This window comes from Haemaphysalis longicornis, unplaced genomic scaffold, assembly GCF_048455015.1.
Source record: "Haemaphysalis longicornis isolate Haplotype H1 unplaced genomic scaffold, Haemaphysalis longicornis Haplotype H1 scaffold_1, whole genome shotgun sequence".
Taxonomy (NCBI): domain Eukaryota; kingdom Metazoa; phylum Arthropoda; class Arachnida; order Ixodida; family Ixodidae; genus Haemaphysalis; species Haemaphysalis longicornis.
Window position 1 is genome coordinate 299,634,241 of NW_027526203.1, and position 19,363 is coordinate 299,653,603.

Consider the following 19,363-nt stretch of genomic DNA (forward strand, 5'->3'; position numbering starts at 1 on the left):
CAAATGCTCGCTGTTACTCACATCACCTTACGTCCGTCGCACCTCTCAACGCAAAACAAGTTTGAAGATCCCGACCGAGAGCAGGCCAAACAGCTTCGTCATTCTGTTGCGGGTTTTATTGTTTTCTTTCTTCTTTTTTTACACCTCTTACAGCCGGAAATGCGCTTTCGTCATGTGCATATGAGGCCAGAGGCAACAGTCGACGGCCACAAGCCCAGAACCTGTCTTCAGAAAAATCGGTTCGAGAGCAACTTAGACAAGCGCTTCTAAAATGACCCGATTTTAGTGCGTAATTGCGAAACCTGGTCACAGTGGCCGAAAGTGTGCCTCTGTTGGGAGGAGTAAGGCTGGCAACCTTCCTCTTGAGCTTTAAATTTCGTACAACGTTAAAAAATCCACGGAATTTCAAGTTGTCCTTACGTTAGGATACGGTGCGCTGAAAACAAATGATCTGGGTCTGTTTGCCACAACGCCCCTAAACGGCTAACCTTTGCTTCCGAGGAGGCAAGTTTGTCAAATAACCGTGCCACTCAGATGATATGGAGCAAAATGGGGCGTGCGCTGTGGCACCAGGCAATGCAAAATGTCGCGCTTGCATTGTGGCACTGCGCAAACCACATTTAAAACACAAATCATACGATGGATCTGTCGTTGGGCCCATACGTTGCGCGCATGATCGCAATGGTTGATCGTTCTGGTGCGTACTGCTAACGTGAATCCATTGTTCTTTTTCAAGAGTGATCAGAGAGAAAGGTCGCCATACTGCCAATACATCAAGCTTAGGGTTGCCTCCTGTCCGGTTTTGGACCACCCCCCCCCCCTCTCCGAATAATCTTTTTTTTTTTTTTTTGCGTGGAAAGGTGGAAGCTCTAAAGTTGAATGGCGACGGGTAACCAGCAAAGGTGCTCGACCCTCCACATCGTAAGGCTTTAGGGAAAGCGAAAGACCTGCACCTGTAACCCCCAAAAAAGCTAGGGGGCGAGAACTCAATTTTAAGACAGTCGTAGTTCGAAGGCTACAGTGTTGCAAAGTCATTGTTGACCTCCAGAGGGATGATTTGTGTTCTATTACAGGCTTTGTACTCTGTAAACTTTGTACTCTCATCGAAGTGGTCGTGAGCGTACCGGGACCAGTTTTCACGGTCGCTAAAAATTGCCGTAAAGATGTCGGAACAGGCGGCTAACCGGAATCTGTCCTCATTACAAACGAGCGAGCAATCAAACAAGCTAAACAAACATGCGAGCGCATGGTCATGCGATGACACACGAGCGAGCCTTTTAACTTGACAAGGCCTTTTATGGTAGGGTTGCATCAAACCCCGTACTCCGATCTCGTACTTGGGATGTCTGAAAACAGAAGCTTACGCTGAAGGACGCCGCTGTTTCTCTTTACTAAGCTGCATAAATACCCTTTTTTTAGCTCGTTCATGTTAGTACACTTAACAATTTGGCAGGGTCGTTGGCATTATCTAGGGGGTGGGGAAAGGCACGGTCGTAGGCTTGAAAAGCAGCTCTGATACATCTTGTTTTTGTTCTGAGTGCTTGAGGGGACGCTGGGTCTTTCTGAACTTATCGAAAATGAAGGAATCCGTGCGCTTTGTGTCCAATGAACTATAAGGCACGGTTATCACGCTTCACGCGCTGTTTTAATGCATAAGGCGACTTGCTGCGGGTCTAAAAGTCTCGTCGGCCTTAAGCCGCCCAGCCAGGCACGCCTCGATGGCATTAAAACACACAGTCTACTTCACAGTGGCACAGTGGTATGTGAGCACAAAATTTAGTCCTCAGTCGGTTTAAGCAAAGACAAGTCGCCGCACCACTACGCCCTAGATGGCCGCGAGTGCTTAAGGGCTGTGTAAAGGTGCGACACATCATGAGGTGCGGATCTGCGAAAGCTGTGAAGATTCTTATGGGCCATCGTGTGAATACTGCACTCACGATCGCAGCTCTGGACTGAGCCTCAGCTTGGAAAATTAACCAGTTCACTCCTAAACCTGTACACTGCGGTAAACGCTGGCGCGTGAACGTGACGTAGCTTCGCATAGCGCACTCGCCGCCACCTTCTCAAATTTCTCTCGCTGCGCTTGCTTTCTCGTCGACGCACTTCAGCTGAGATAAAGCAGGCGTAAAGACAGAAAAAAAAAAAAAGGAAGGGAGGAACAAAAAAAGAAATGCGACGAGTTTCGCCTCTTCCCCGAGAGGGCGCAACATCCGGTCGACAGCGTACGCCTGCGAACGGCGAGCCGGCTGGCCGGCGAGCTCCGAACCGCGGCTGCAGCGCTACGTGCTGGATTTCTTTCTGCCGGAACTTGCTCCACGCTGCGCAAAGCGAAACGTACCCTCCGGCGTGTGGAGAAGCAGTGTTTTTCGGTTGTGGTCACAGTCCTCCACTGTGGGAGAGAAGTTTTGCTCACCGTAATCGAGGCGACACACCTCCATCCTGACCAATCACAATGGGCCAGTGCTTCGGAAAAGAGGCGCCACGCGGCGGTCGTGAGTACCACGAACGCCGGAACCAGTTGGTGTCTGGCCGCGGCTTTCACCGCGCTCACGCTTCGCTCGCCTCGATGTCACGCGCTAGAATGCATGCCAAGGATTTGACGTGCTTGGATGTCAGAAAAGAAAATGTATACAACTGTCGCGAGCCCTCACTGCCAGATTATTCAGCTGAACTGGCTCGATAAGCGAAGCTATGTAGAAACTCTAATTTAATGTTGGGCAATGAATCTTCTTCCATTTGGGAATCGGAACCTTCCAAGCGATATGTTTTTCAAGTTGACTATTTTGGGAAGCAAACTGGTATGAGTGATCCCGTAACATGTGTTTCTTTAAAATCCTTGCATACATTAACATACATACTTAAAACAAAACCGCCATCGCAGAGTGAATTGTGGATTGTGTCTCCATATATAGGTCAAGTTGCCGTTTCGTGTCTCCGGTTTGCATAGCAAAGGTAAAAGGTACTGGGGCACTGCCTGTTGATCTCTTTATTGTTGGCCGATTCCCAGCGATGTCAGCGGCTGCGGCTGGCACGTGAATCTATGGCCACCGTAGATCACCGCTGAGCATTCAACAGGCGGCAGCTATTCACCCTGTCAACCGCGCCATGCGCAACCGGTGTCAGTGCCAACCCGGCTCGAGGCGGGCGCGTTTTCGGTGAAGCTTTTTTCCGTTTGTTGTGGATTACGTCGGGAGAATACGCCAGCCGCCGCATGAGCTTCTCACGACGTTGATTCCCCATGAACGTTCACCGCGAACACGGAACTCGCTTTCATCCCACAACTGTCACTGCGGTTCTGTATGAGAGGCGGTCAGGGTTCTGGGGGAAACTTTTCCTCGACGGCTATAATTTATCAGGGGTGCGGCCTTTTTATATCGAATTTCACCTATGTGCCTCGCATGAAATTTCAAACATGTGTTTTCCACAATTCTCAGGCTGCTATGTATGTATGTATGCATGTATGTATGTATGTATGTATGTATGTATGTATGTATGTATGTATGTATGTATGTATGTATGTATGTATGTATGTATGTATGTATGTATGTATGTATGTATGTATGTATGTATGTATGTATGTATGTATGTATGTATGTATGTATGTATGTATGTATGTATGTATGTATGTATGTATGTATGTAATATTATATAATTATATATAATAGAATATATGACACCCGTGTATATAGCGCTAACTCGGCCACATAAACACGCTATTATTTACTTTCCACTCCTTATTAATTAGTGGTGGGTACCGAAGCTCTTAGATTAGCGTCGCACTTACAAAGTACGTGTGGTTTTGTTTCCCGACGAGTCGTGCCAATGCATTGACGCTCCCTTGAGGCACCTTACGATGAGGCAGACTTCAACAAAATATACTGCGAGTGCGGAACAAAGACCCACGAGCCGCCGGCAGACATCACACGTCCGACAGCTCGCTATCTCGGACAGCCTCGTCGTACTGCCCTGTTTACATCGCGGCAGTAAGGAATTGGCGGGCGATACGGGGAAAGCAAAAGAAGAAATCGCATCGTAAGTCGAAAGCGGGGTGAAGAAAAGGCGTACTTCAGTGCTACAATAAAGGGGCGCGGCGACCTTTGCGCCCTTCCGCAGTAACCGCGAGCGGATTTCCTGCGCGCGTGCAAACAAACACGAGCCCAGCGCCTGCGTGCCGCCGCTCCTCAGCGGTGGCCCCGCGAGGGGCTCCCGTGCTCGACGGGCCGTTTGTGGAGCCGCTTGTCAGATCGTCTGCGAGTCGTGACCCTTCGAGAAAGGGATGCCGGCGAAACGTAATTAGCGGGCTGGGCGGCAGAAAGAAGAAGCGCCGAAGAGAACAGGACAGACGGAAAGCTTTGGAATTCACAAGGCGAAGTAGCGCTATTTTCGTTGTTTTTAGGATAATAAACGCATTCTTCCGCGAACAGGATCACGGGTAATGGGCCCAAGAAACCCGAATGGGCATCCAAACAAAAGCGAAAGTGATGTCATTTTAACCGCAAATCCAGGCTTTGTTCATGATGTCCAGGTCCTTTAGTCAACCCCAGTGATTACGCGATAGTTACGAGCAGAACTATGCTGATTCTCATAAACAGGAAAAAAAAATCTAGTAAATAAAAAAAAATCAACCAGCAGTAAAAAAAAAAAAAACAGAGTGAAGGAGTTCAGGTTGCTTCCTTCAGAACAAATTCGCAGTCGTAAGCGAGGATGAACATAGCGCAGACGATCTGAATGATAATTTATGACACTCTACGATTCAGCAGTAATTTGTAGGGGGAGGAGAACCGCGAAAAGAATTTGGTAAACCATCTTAGAAAACACAGGACCTAATCTAAGAACTTAGAAGTATAGAGGGACCAAGCGTGTAGGATGAAATCGAATTGACGGAGTTGCCAAAATTGATTTAGAAAAGCAGCAGGATTTCGGACGTCCGTGCATACAACGTGTCAAAAATTGATGTAGCACTAAGACACAGAGAAAGTTTACAAGCAGTCAACAAGAAATTTCGCTATGGGTAGGAGTAAAACGTATGCACTCAGAGACGACAAAGGCAGTGTAACAAACAACATGGATGACATATTGAAACAGCATAAAAAATTTATGCGAATTTTTACCCACCCGACCATGATTCAGAAAACACTTTGGAACCAACTGTCTCCGTTATACAAGCTCCAAGCATCACTAAAAATAAGGTGGAAAAGGTCCTGAGATACTCGTTCACTCTAAAATTACAGGCCCATCAGCCCGTTCTTTGTTCTGTACAAGTTATTTGCAAAAACGATACTGTAAGGGCCTTGGTTACTCGGTGAGGTAAGGCATTTATTGTACGACTAAGCCGTCTCGGAACACCGGACCAGCCACTAACGATGATGATGATCAGTCTCGTAGAAGACGAAGCGTTGCGGATAATGGAGCAGTGAAATAAATGATTTCCTACGCTTCGGAGTCTCGCGCTCACACTTATCCCCCCCCCCCGCCCGTTAAGGCGGCCTCCCGGCCGCAATCACACGGAAGGACGACGATGGAACGGCTTGAGCCGAGACACGTGCACAATCTCGGTGCCACGGCATCGGCGGTCGGCAGGTGGAGTTACGGGGGTTATGCGGAAGTTGACCGGTGAGGTTTTCTCTAGGACGGTGTACGGTCCAAGGAAACGGTGAAGGAATTTTTCGCAAAGTCCAGGAACCCGGAAAGGGGTCCAAAGCAAAACTTCATCGCCAGGTCGGAAATCAACAGTCCGGTGAGATGCGTTGTAGCGCTCTGTCCTGTCCTGCTGACACTCAGTAGTGCGGTCACGGGCAAGCTGGCGGCAATACTTCACGCGAGAGATGAACTGTTCAGTGCTTGGAGCAGAACGTGATACAGGGGCGGTAAAGAAACATGTGTCTAGTGGCGAGGACGGTTGGCGGCCGTATACGAGGAAGAATGGGGAATAACCGGTGGTGCGTTGGGTAGCCGTATTGTAAGCGAATGTTACGAAAGGGAGTATTTGGTCCCAATTGCTGTGATCAGGTGCAATGTACATTGAAAGCATGTCAGAAAGCGTGCGATGAAATCTTTCAGTAAGTCCATTAGTTTGAGGGTGATATCCGGTGGTCAATTTGTGAACAGTTCGTGAAGCATGCAAGACTTCTGCAACGATGTTCGAGAGGAACGTTCTCCCCCGGTCACTTAGCAGGACACGAGGGGCGCCATGCCGCAAGACGATGCGGTGCAAAAAGAAGCTAGCGACCTCTTCGGCACATCCAGTACGCAAGGGAGCCGTTTCAGAATAGCGTGTCAGATGGTCCACAGCTGTGACGATCCAGCGGTAACCGGTAGGAGTTCTAGGTAGCGGCCCGTACAAATCAATCCCCACAACCTCAAAAGGCTCAGCGGGGCACGAGATAGGTTGTAGCTGTCCAGCCGGAGGTGATGTAGGGCGCTTGCGACGCTGGCAGGAGGTACAGGACGCGACGTACTTGGATACGCTGGTGGACATGCCAGGCCAAAAGAAACGGGCTCGGATGCGGTCATACGTTTTCTGATATCCGAGGTGGCCAGCGGTCGCATCGTCATGAAAGGCCTCCAAAATTTTCTGCTGCAGTGCCCGGGGTACAACGGGAACCCACTTTTCTCCAGTAGGATGGTAATTTTGACGATGTAACACGCCATCAACAACCCGAAATTTTGTTTGCTGGCGGCGCAAGCGACTGTTTGGAGGCTGTGTTCTACCACTCAGTCTGTCGACAATGCTTTGACAATAGTGGTCTTCTTGTTGGAGCTTTTTAAGCTCAAAGCGTTCACCGACCGCAACGGAGCTGACAGGCGCAAGCGGCAACGCTTTTGCCGGCGGCGTTACGCAAGCAGTATGTGAAGACGATAGCGGGCAGCGCGATAGCGCGTCTGCATCGAGGTGTTTCTTGCCCGACTTGTATGTGACAGAGAAGTCGTATTCTTGTAAACGAAGAATCCACCGTCCAAGGCGTCCAGTAAGGTTCTTTAAAGTCGATAACCAGCAGAGTGCGTGATGATCGGTTACGATGGTGAAATGCCGGCCGTATAAATATGGCCGAAATTTCTGGACAGCCCAAACGACGGCAAGGCATTCTTGTTCTGTGATGCTGTAGTTTTTTTCGGCGGGCGTGAGAGAGCGACTGGCATAAGCAACAGGCCGCTCTCTTGATTGGTCGTCCCGTTGGAGGAGAACGGCGCCAATGCCGGTCCCACTGGCGTCGGTATGGAGAAGTGCGGGTCTTGTCTCATCGAAGTGGCACAACACTGGGCGACAAGTAAGCGCACCTTTAAGAGCGTGAAAAGCTTTTTCACAGTCGTCCGACCAGGTGAAGGGAACGTCGGATTGCAGAAGCCTGTTGAGAGGTGAAGCAAGGGTGGCAAAACCGGAAATAAAACGGCGAAAGTAAGAGGCAAGGCCGAGGAAACTGCGGAGGGCTTTTTGTTGTAGCGGTCGAGGAAAATTGAGCACAGCTGTTATTTTGTCAGGGTCTGGTTGGATGCCTTCTTTGCTGACGACATGACCGAGGACTTTGATTGTTTTGCTGGCAAAACGGCATTTCTTTGTGTTGAGCTGAAGTCCAGCATTTGCTAAGCATGTAAGTACTTCGTTCAAGCGCTCAAGATGTTGAGGAAAAGTCGATGAGAAGATCACAACATCATCCAAATAACATAAACATGTCCTCCATTTGAGTCCACGCAGGACTGTATCCATGAGACGCTCAAAAGTAGCTGGGGCATTGCATAATCCAAAAGGCATAACATTGAATTCATAAAGTCCGTCCGGGGTAGAAAACGCGGTTTTTTCTTTGTCAGATTCATGCATCGGAATTTTCCAATAGCCGGATCGGAGGTCAATGCTCGAGAAATATTCCGCACCTTGTAAACAGTCCAGAGCGTCATCTATCCGGGGCATGGGGTATACATCTTTTCGGGTAATTTTGTTTAGTGCACGATAATCAACGCAGAAACGCACTGATCCGTCTTTTTTACGAACCAAAACGACGGGCGACGACCACGGACTAACAGAAGGGCGAATGATGTTGCGTTCAAGCATGTCTGAAACGTGGTCCTCGATGATCTTTCGTTCAGACGAAGATACACGATACGGACGGCAACGGATGATACGAGAGCCATCCGTGTCAATGCGGTGTGCTGTTGCGGAAGTCTGCCCCAGCTTCGACGAAGAGAAGTCAAAACAAGCTGCGTGTCTTTCAAGCAAAGCAAGGAGGGACTCTGCCTCTTTAGGGCTGAGGTCAGAGCTAATGGTTGCGACAAGAGCGGCCGATGACGATGCAGGATCCGAAAGGCGCTGGCCTGCTGACGACGAGCAAATCGGCATAACAGACATGACCTGGCTGTCAGCAGCAGCAGTAGCAATAGAAGCACCTTTGGGCAGCAAGATCGGCTCTGAACTGACGTTCGTTGCAGCAAGTACCGCCGACCCATTCGAAAACCGAACGAGGCAGGTGGGAATGACGACTCCTTTAGGAAGGAAGGACCCTGCAGGAACGGCTAAAATGTCACCATCTTGAATCCTATCTGAGCACATTGTCATTAGTGTCTCTTGCCCAGGAAGCAAAACTTGATCAGCTTGTGCCACCAACCGAGGCGGCTCCTCATCATCAACGCTGGAGAAGTGGGTAGCCGTGAGTTCGACAGCCGGTAAATTGCAGGAAATGACAGCGGACGCCGAAGATAGAAAGTCCCACCCCAGAATCAATTGGTGTGCACACGGAGTAAGCACTGCACAGGGAACGTGATGACGGCTTCCATCTATGAATACTCGAACTGTACACTGCGCGGAGGGTTGCAGTACGACTCCGTTAGCATTGCACAGTGAAGGACCTGTGTAGGGAGTTTTAACCTTACGGAGACGCGAACACAAATCTGCATGAATAACCGAAACGCTTGCACTGACTCGAGTAAACTGATCCAGCCAGTCTTCAACGTCTTCATGGTAGAGCCCGGCGAAATGAGGGGGATCGCGCTGGCAGCTGGTGATAGCAAATGCCAGAGGCGCAGCAGGGGAGGTGCCAGCGGGACTGCTTCCGGCCTCACGCTGCATCGCTGCTACAGGCAATCGCCTACCTGAACGGAGCTCCAGGGGTCTGCTTGGAAGGCGTTGAGGACGGGATCGAGCGCAACCTCCACCACTTGTAAGGGCCTTGGTTACTCGGTGAGGTAAGGCGTTTATTGTACGACTAAGCCGTCTCGGAACACCGGACCAGCCACTAACGATGATGATGATCAGTCTCGTAGAAGACGAAGCGTTCCTCGATGTGTTTGGTGATGCGGATAATGGAGCAGTGAAATAAATGATTTCCTACGCTTCGGAGTCTCGCGCTCACAATACTTAATCGAATGAGTGGCACGCTAAACTTTCAACAACTATGGAAACACGCTGGCTTCAAGGAGAGTTTCTAAACAGTGGATCGCATTCATGCATGCAATCAACCAGGTAATGAAAACACCTGTAGATTGCAATAAACCTGTGTATGTCGCATTTATAGATTGTGAAAGCAGTTTACTCAGTGGCCCCCACCGCGGTAGTGTAAGCATGGAGAGGTCACGGAATAGAGGATGCTTATGCGTTGCTCTGTACGAAAACACATACGAAGGACGCACGGATGCAATTTTCATTCACAAGATGATTAAAGTTCCCTGTCACAATAGGTGTCGGTCATGAAGACACAATCTCACCTAATTTATTTACAATTTGCCTAGAAGGGGTTTTCAAAAGACGTAATTGGGGGATATCAGTATTACGTATAAATGGGGAATAATTGAGCCATTTGAGATTGGCGGATTACATTGTCATAGCAAGTCAGCTCCACCTGGACTCACGCAAGCCTTCTTCGGGAACACTACTTGAAGGTTAGCTCTGGTGTTAAAAAATAAACACAGAGAGATCAAAAGTAGTGCTAAACAAACCTGCTGAGAAGCGCCCTTTCAAGGCATACGCGATGCAATACTAAATCAAGTAGACGAATATAGCTGTCCCGGGCAGATACGTAGCGCTGATCCAAATCACCAGAAAGAAATAAGGCGCAGGAATTATACCGACTGGGCTACGTTCAGTAAGTACCTGGAAGTATCCTGCAGTGAGCTACCTCTGTCGCTAAACGAATGGTTAACAACTAGCGTCGTGTGCTTGCGGTAATAATATGGGGCAGAAACTTCGGGTCTCCTAAGCACCTTGAAAGAAAACTTTGGTCCCCTCAACAAGCCATGGAAATAAATGCTGCAGTAATTCTTAGGCATAACAATACAGCAGCGTGGATTAGGGAACAAATTAAGGTGGAAGATATTCTATGTATTGTAATGTAATGTAATGTAATGTAATGTAATGTAATGCAATGTGGATCATGTTATCCGGATGTGTAATTCGAATCATAGGGCCATCCAATAAACGGAGTGGCTAAGAAGAGAAGGCCAATGGAATAGGGGAAGACCAAGAGCTCGATGGAGGGATTAACTAAAAAAAAATTCTAAGCAAAGAATGGACTCGCGTAACTCGCGATAAGTGCGGCTGGACATCTTTGAGTAGGGGCATCGTCACCACAGTGAGGCGCCGTCCGAGTCGTCGTCTTCTATATACAAGGGAGTGGTAGGGGCGGGGCTGTGCCGTCCGGTGATTCTTTACCATATCGCCGCCGCCACTTGTGCCGGACATCCGCGACGCGCCACAAAAAGAAGCGAGTAATGACTTTCTCACTTTGCGTTATTATGAGACACGGAACGCAGTGAAAAGTGTTGGTTGTATAAGTGTACCGTAAAGAGGCGCACCTACACCACTGCGCTGGACGTTGAGGGAATGATTTCACCGATTTTTCCAATTGGAGTATTCGCCATACACCGATAGAAATCCGGGATGGATACGCGCTGCGGACCTACAATTATCGCACTTCGAAAAGTAAAGCGCTCATATGCAAGGGCTTTCTAACCAACGTCGTTTTATTTGCATTCGAATGGAATACATTCAGGTGTCTTTGTGAACTGGGCACCATTTAAATGGTGGTTTTGCGGGTCTTTGAGGGCTGCTAAATCACTCGAAACGTTGCTAGATAATAACGCGTTTTTAAGCTACAGTCCGCGATCCATTCCACGCCAGTGTTGCACAAAAAGAAAATCTTGCGGTTAAGTGGTTTTCATGCCACGAAGTAGTTATATTCACTTTCTTCTGCATTGAGGACAGGGTCATTGATATTTTAAAACACAGTTGCTGAGTTAATTTTGCTACGTTTGTCACAGCATGTCATCAGCAGTGTCTGACTTTTGGGGCAAGAAATTTCAATGTAGATATTTTAACTGGTTATTTTGGCGGCTAAGGTGTGTCTGTATTCAATTTTGTGTTGAAAATGAAGCGGTTGCTCCCGGATTCCGTGGTTCGGCTGGGTTTCCTCTTCCGGGAAAGCGTAACGGGTCAGCGACGTCGGCAGGAGTGGTGGCGACGTACTATCGACCCCGTCTAGAGCGTCCCGTACTCAGCTGGGTCAACGGCCTGCCCTTTCAATGAGCCGACAGCTCGAGGTCGGCGGGACGAAGGTCCCAAATAAAAGAAAAAGAAGTGAGAGGACACATAATATCGTAACGAGTAGCTGACCCCGCTTGCTCAGGGAACTTACCTTTTTTATAAATCACCTCTTCTATATAATGATAAAGACACGAAATTACAATCATCAATGGACGTATACGAACAACTTCTAAATGGGCTGAAACTATTTTGATAGTCTCTGTCCTGTTTTTCGTATTGAGGTTCTACGAAAAGCATGGTAGTGCATAGAGGTTTATTGCTTCCGCTTTGCACGATTATCCAAGTGGAAATACAGAAGTATGAGTATACGTTTTTCATTAACACGCATGTGTAGCAGTCGACGGGTCTCGGAGAGCGTTATACAGATAGATAACGTCATAATGGGCAGTGATTTTATAAGCAGTGATTTGCTTGATAATAAATAATAAAAATCTTAATGAAAAATCTTGCAATTATGCGTAGCCCGTATTTGTTCAGATAGCGTTATCGATTCGCTACACCCTCGCGCGCCTGATGCGCCTGTGCGCAAGTGCTAATTGCTCTGTCTGTATGCTTGTCTGTCTGTCTGTCTGTCTGTCTGTCTGCGTGCGTGCGTGCGCGCGCGCTCATTTTGTCATTCTTTTCTGCCCCTCACGTCGTTACTTTTAACGTCCATCTACTTCTAATAAGAAAGCCAGTAATTTTTTTTTATTATCCCACACTTCCGCCGCTCCTTCCCCTTCATTCCACACCAACAGATATCTTAAATGCTAGCCTCGGTGAGTTTGTTCAGCGTCTTTCAAAGCTCCTTGCGCTGGACACTTATCAGGGCTGCTCAACAGCGTCAAAGCATACACTGGTCGCGCAAAAAAGGACATAGAGCACAGCAAACAGAACACAGAAAAAAAGCAATGGGCATTTTCTTTCGCGATTTTCTTCCAGTATAGTAGAGGAGAACTTCAACGTTAATCTACGTTTGAATACTAGGGCACAACCGTTAACAAAAGAACGATCTGAGAGCCAACTGAACAGGCCAGCCCTGATAACGACAGAGCTTCTTTCTTTAGACAAGCGCGATATGGATAGAATCAGCAACTAAGGTTAAACGGGAATCATCAAGACATTAGTGTGCAATAAAGGTCCTCTTAATGATCACGATCGGTAGCAATTCTAGCATAAAAATAAACACAAACTCCGCCATTTCAATTTGACCAATTCTGTTTATTTTCTATTCATTTAATTCTTTCTTTTCTGTCCGCGCCATGCTTGCACAGCTTACGTCTCACCTGCATATAGAGACAAGTCTGCACTCCTGAGGTCGTCGAGCCCTGAGGGCTGATTTTTCAACCGCATCGCCTGGGCAGTCATGGCCGGCTAACGCCCAGTCACGGTTCGCGCGTCACGCGTCTGCCGATGTCAATATCGCCCTCTCTCAGAGGCGCTGAATTTAGAATTGGCCCTGAATGACCCCCATCTACGTGAACGTGGTGTTGGTTGTCTCTTAGAACAAAGGGTTGCGTGTACGGTGATGTACGACGTCGCATTTTCAGTTGTTTTAATGGGCCTTGTCGTTGGGCTGATGAACGCGTTCTCTAACGCCATCGTGCCTAGAAGCACTGCGAAAGCCATCGTTATGCCAGTCCACGCGGAACTGAACTGCCTAATTTGCTCGCAGCAGCAGATACCTTTTATAGCCTCTGCTTTGCTTTCGTTGCGATTTGCTTGAAATAGAGTATCAAATGCTCCTATTTCTTCAACTGGAAGGAAGTCGGCCAATAGCAGCGTAATACTTGTTTATGTGACCTGTCGCAGAAGCAAACCAGAATGCATGGAATCGGAAAAACGCGGGAAAGAAAAAAAATTACGGGAGTTTGCTTAGAACTTTAAAAAAATATTAATACGAAAGCCTGGATGGACCTTCTGTTGATCTGCTGTCGGGCTTTCTGTTGAGCTTAGCGGCCGCGCCCGCCACCACCTGACCAGCGCAGTGGACATCACCCTTCGAAGCTGGACATCACCCATCGCCAGCAGCCTACGCCCCCGTCGGTATCTTCAAGGCGGCTCGTATTGCACGTGCAGCGGCGGCCTACCCAGCTTTGTCGCTGCTGTTTTCCTCTCCATCCCTTTAGCTCACCTTCAAACCTCCCCCGCGCGCGATCCTCGGCTGGCGCCTCGCGCTCAGATGTTCTGTGCGATTCTGTGTACCTCGCATCATTTTTTTAAAGACGATAGTCTTTCTTGAGATACTTAAACCCAGAACTTTTGGTCTGTGTGTCTGTCTGTCTGCCTGTCGTCTGTGACTCGATTCAGCCACCCGGCCAAAGTGAAACTGAAACTGCATATCAGACGTACACCCGCGTCCTAAACTTGAATGCTGTTTTTTTTTTTTTTTTTCATCTGGAACCATTCCCAAGCATATCTCGCTGTCGACTTCGAGTCCATTCAATACTAAGCTGCACAGTTTCCCCGGTCAAGTTTTTCATGCGAAACCATGCGTCGTCACTAAAATAAAACACAAACAACGCCGCCCTATGTCTTTCAATCGCGCCGTGTTATCTCGCGTCTCTGCCTCCTGCATTCTTTCTACTATCACCCACAGACATGGCACTTCCAAATGAATGCATAATGTCCCTGCACCTCGGTCATAGTCCACCACTTTCGCACACAAACTAACTAAATTGAGGAGATCGCACTCAAAAGGTACACAAGGGCCAATACACGACACGAGGGCAGGAAGGGATGTAAACCGTGCGGTGCGCGTAGGGTATTAATATAATTCTTTTTAGAAGTGAGGAATCAGTTGGCTTGGCACACCTACTTCTCCGGGCGCTAAATTTGTTCCATCACTTCGCGCCTCAAATCGGCAAAAGATACTACACGCTACACTCTAATGCATTCAGCTGTGGTTCAGCTGCATCGCAGTGCGCCCGACTAACCAATCCTCGACATCAACAAAGCGAATTCGGCCAATGACAGCGACGTTCATACCATGTGACTCAAAAATGCGATCTGCGCTGTGACACTGCGCAATGTAGAACGACCCGCTTGTAATGCGTGAAGCCACAGCGCAGACCGAACTTTTGAGTCAAATCTTATACGCTTAGCATCTTCATTTCTGAACCTTTCATTATTGGTGGCATGAGTTGGTCAATCGAATGTATTGTGGTGAAGCTTTGTTCAAAACTAGACGTCCTGTCTATGAGGCGGCACCCGTGCGCCCATTGTGGTGGAGCTGAAGCACAGGATTGTCTTAGATATACTAACGATGTGAAACCTCGATAGCCCTGTGCTCGACAGTGTATGTGAATAGATGCACCGCGCCTTTATATCACTGATTTTACGAGAAATGAGGAACATTTCTGTCATGACTGCACTGTGCCATCGCGATGGCATGCACGGCGGAAAAAGGTGAGAACTGAATTGTTTGTGCCCCTATTTCAGTAAAAATAACAACAACAAAAAACTAGAGATCCAAACTGCGGCGTTCGCTGTTCACTGGGATCCCATTGCGAAAGATTTTTCGCTGGTATAAGGAGCAAGATTTGCACAAAAATAAGGGTTACAGGCTTCGAAAAAAATGTTCCCTTGTTTGAAAAAGTTTGAAAGAAGTATTTTGTATTTTTGGGTTTTCTTCGGAGTGCGAGTGCACACCAAACATAAATGTTGGTGTTATAGTTGATTCAATCTAACTTTTTACGCAGGGCAGATTATGTACTTGTTAAGCACTATGCAACTATTGTGTATGATCTCAGTGTCTGTACGCCGTGTACTATCGCGCTCACTATGGCCTACAGCGCTCATTAGTATTCAGATGAGTATATCGTCAGAACAATGACTATGGCCATACACGTTAGTATAAGGCTTTATTCATTAAGACGTTGGGCTCCTAATGCGTACTTGGTCTTTAACCCCGGATACCAGATAAAGGTTGTACAAAGCGGTGAATACTAATGTGCAGTGTAGGTCATAGTGAGCACGATAGTACGTCACTAGCGGCCTCGGAGCAGGGGTGTGGCGTTAGACTTAATTGGGGCAGCGGGGTGTGTGATTTTCGAAATTTTATTGGCAGTCTTTCAGCACCAAAAAGTTATACAAACCTTGTTTGTACCCGCATGCCTAGTGCCGGTTACAGCAATGAAATGAACTTTTGTTAATCACTTTTCCAATCGCCTTGTTTTTAGCTACACACCCAAAGTGGCTTTTCTGGCCCTGCTGTACATTCCCTGTTTGCGGTTCATGATCTCTATTGCGCGATCCCCTTTCTCCCGCTCCAAGATATTTCCGACGCAACTGCATAACGGCACTTTTGCGCACTCGAGAGAAAAGCGTCACGTTCGGTTTGATTGTGGCTAATAAAGAAGCTCTTTCCCCGCAGCTCCCGAAGAAAAATGGACCGACCGCAAAAAGGGACATAAGAAGCCGGAGGGTGGCGGTAGTGAAGAGGAAGGTGGCAGAGGCGGCAGACGCAGAAAAGGCGGCAGACGTGAAGAAGGTGGTGAAGAAGGTGGTGAAGAACCCGTTATTAAAGCCCCTAAGGACGGCTACACACTGTACGATGGGGTGAGGCCCGAATTTCAAGCCTTCAACGAGCATGTTTCAAAAGCGATGCAATATCTGAAATGTCCTAGTGGCCCGTGTGTTCTTTTCTGTTCGGGCATCCCTGTGCCAAATTGAAGTGCGCGAGATTAGGAAGTCGTCAGAACTGTCTTAGCACTCAGTTTAACTAGACTTGAGTAGTTTTAATGCGTCATCCACGTTTTGAGCTGGTCATGAGATCTGCCGCCAGAAACGAATGAAACTTGAGCGGATAAACATCAGCACTAACGCGAAAAGTTCATTATATTGTTTGACAGAAGCCAAATAATGTCGTAATTCTGGCACGTCTGCCGAGTTCCGTAAGCCTGCTTAATATCCATAAATAAACCTTCTCATTAATTCCACTATAAGGAAGGAAAGCTTGAAGTTTCTGATTCGGGGTGTATGTTTTTATGTACACGTTTCATTTCCGGCTGGCTGCACAGCCGGTGAAATTTTGAAGTCGCACCATATCGCGCGAGCATGGACTGGCCGGTATGTCAGCACCTTCTCAAACACAGAGCGACAAAATAGGCCAGAATAGGCATGGACACACAAAGCCGAAGCTAGCGCGACCACTTTCTGCGGGCGCGTACTGCACACGAGCTCATTCCTGCCAACCATTTATTGCCGTGTTAAAGCGCTAGAATTATTCACTCTCCTTCTAAAAGCGCTAAGGTACCCCTTAACGATACTGTTGAGAAATTTTCAGCCTGCGCGTGAAGTTCCGTGTAATTGTGGCACAGATGCCTAAGAACATAATTGCCTTTGTTAAAATCAACACATGAAATCACAGATAAAACGTAAGCGTTCAGTGCGTGATCATTCTTGGTAAAAAAAATAGGACAACACTTCCTCTGTTCTGATGCAGATGTGGAAGCAGTTTTATTTTTTATTCAGAGTGCATGTGTAAGAAGTAGGAAAACCAACTTTGTCGATTTCGTACCTAAACAGAAGGGGTAGCTAGAAATCTGCCGCACCGCTGGAAGCAGCAGCGGCCGCCGTAAATGGGATGACAATTAACCTCGTCGATTGATTACTTGAGCACAACTTTATTGAGGACGTAAACAGGTGTGCAATGAAGGAAGAAGTAAAATTACGAACGACACGAGCAGTATAAAGAAAGCAACGAAAGGATTTTATGCTGGGTGTCAGTCCAGAAGGCGGAACTATAAAAAATAATTGGTTGACGAAGTCCCAATAGTCCGTAAAGACGGAGTAGAGAAAGTGCTAGAGGGGATAAAAAGAGGAAAAGCTGCAGGAGACGACAGAATTACCATGGATCTACTTAGGGATGGAGGCTACACTATACTAGAAAATCTCGCAAAACTATTCTCAGATTGATAAAGAAAGTTTTAAGCTACCTATAGCCTGGAAAAGTCCCAATATAATTCTGATTCACGAAAAGGGACCCAGGGCGACACCCAAGAGCTGAAAGATTACATACTCGTCAGCTAACTCTGTGGTTTACAGGTAATTTACCAAGGTAACAAATAACCGCATTGTGGTAAGGCTACTTAACAATTTCTCCCATTCACATCGTTAATCAGGTAATAGAGATATCTTCAAAGTATAATAAACTTTTTAACCTCGCGTTTGTAAATTACGAAAAAGAGTTTGATTCTGTGGACATCGCTGCAGTACTTTGGACACTGAAGGACCAGGGAGTAAAGGAGACGTACATAAGGCTCTTAAAACATATAAAAGTGGTGCACGGGAACGATAACCCTTCACAAGATGAGTGAAACGTTCCCCAGGGAGAAGTCAGGGATGCCAATGAATGGAGAATACTTAGCCCACTAGAGATAGGCGGATGACATTGTCTCGTTCAGTGATTCAGGAGAACAACTGCAAAAATGCTTAAGGAGCTGCATTTAAAACTATCAGATAGGATTAAAGATGAATATGTAGAAATATGAAGAAATTGAAAGTAATCTTAAACAGACGCGCAGAATCCTCACCTTAAGCGTAAGTAGTGAAATACTTAAAGAGGCGGAAGGACAAGTTGTCAGTGCTGATCCCAACCACGACAAAGAAACCCAGCGTAGAAATAATGCGGGCTGGGGGAATTCGGCCAGCACACGCAGATAATGAACAGCGGGCTCCCTTTATCGCTGAAAAGAAAGATGTTCGGCCTGTTTACGCGCACTGCCAGTCATAACTTACGGGGTGGAAACTTACTTAGTCACTAAGCTCCTTGAAGAAAGAAAAACTTAGGTCAGCCTCACGAGCACTGGAAGGGAGGGTGATAGGAACGATGCGTAAGGATATATATATATATATATATATATATATATATATATATATATATATATATATATATATACATACATACATACATACATAGAAATAAAACTTTGGAGAAGGTAGCGGCCTCAGACCTCTGCCAACGTTTCGGCAAGGAGACTTGTCTTTTTCAAGGCCTTGAAAAAGACAAGTCTCCTTGTCGAAACGTTGGCAGAGGTCTGAGGCCGCTACCTTCTCCAAAGTATTTTTTCTATGTATGTATGTATGTATGTATGTATGTATGTATGTATGTATGTATGTATGTATATATATATATATATATATACATATATATATATATATATATATATATATATATATATATATATATATATATATATATATATATATATATATATATATATATATATATATATATATATATATATATATATATATATATATATATATATATATATATATACAGAAAGCAATGCCGGCAGTCTACAACGCCAAAGAAGGCATAGGGGAATGGTTAGACTATTTTTTTACCGTTAGTGACGTTACATTATTATTTTTTTTATTAATTACGTGAGAGAAGAAAGAAAGAAAAACACGCGCCCAGAGTGGGGACCGAACCCACGCCTTTCGATTAGATCTCGAATGCCTTACCAATTCGGCTATCTGGGCGACTGTGTTCTCCTTCACTGTCTGGGGTATTTATATTTTACTACAACTGTATCTGACGCTTGAGGGTGGTAGCCAGCGCCACTCAGACTACACGGGGCGAAGGGGACCTTCTTTTTAACCCCCGGGGCGTGACTTGAACGTCTACAGCTTGTCATAAGCGGGTAACTGGCGGGAATACCTCTTATGCTACCTTGGCATCAAGGCTGCCAGAACCGAGGCCCTCGCTAAGCTTTCGCACGATAATATGGTATGGAAATGAGGGGCTCGTTAGGAAATACAGAAAGAAATGCCGGCAGTCTACAACGCCAAAGAAGGCATAGGGGAATGGTTAGACTATTTTTTTACCGTTAGTGAGTTACATTATTA

At 46.8% G+C, this 19,363-nt stretch overlaps 1 protein-coding gene across 1 annotated transcript in view; it reads left to right on the plus strand.

The window, feature by feature from the left end:
• The first annotated feature begins 2,217 nt into the window (after positions 1–2,217).
• Positions 2,218–19,363, plus strand: part of LOC144149071 (Golgi-associated plant pathogenesis-related protein 1-like) — a 102,762-nt gene continuing 85,616 nt past the window's right edge. The window contains exon 1 of the mRNA XM_077680616.1: positions 2,218–2,492. Within this exon, the coding sequence (XP_077536742.1) occupies positions 2,453–2,492 (40 nt within the window). The 5' untranslated portion in view covers positions 2,218–2,452. The remainder of the gene's footprint in view (positions 2,493–19,363) is intronic.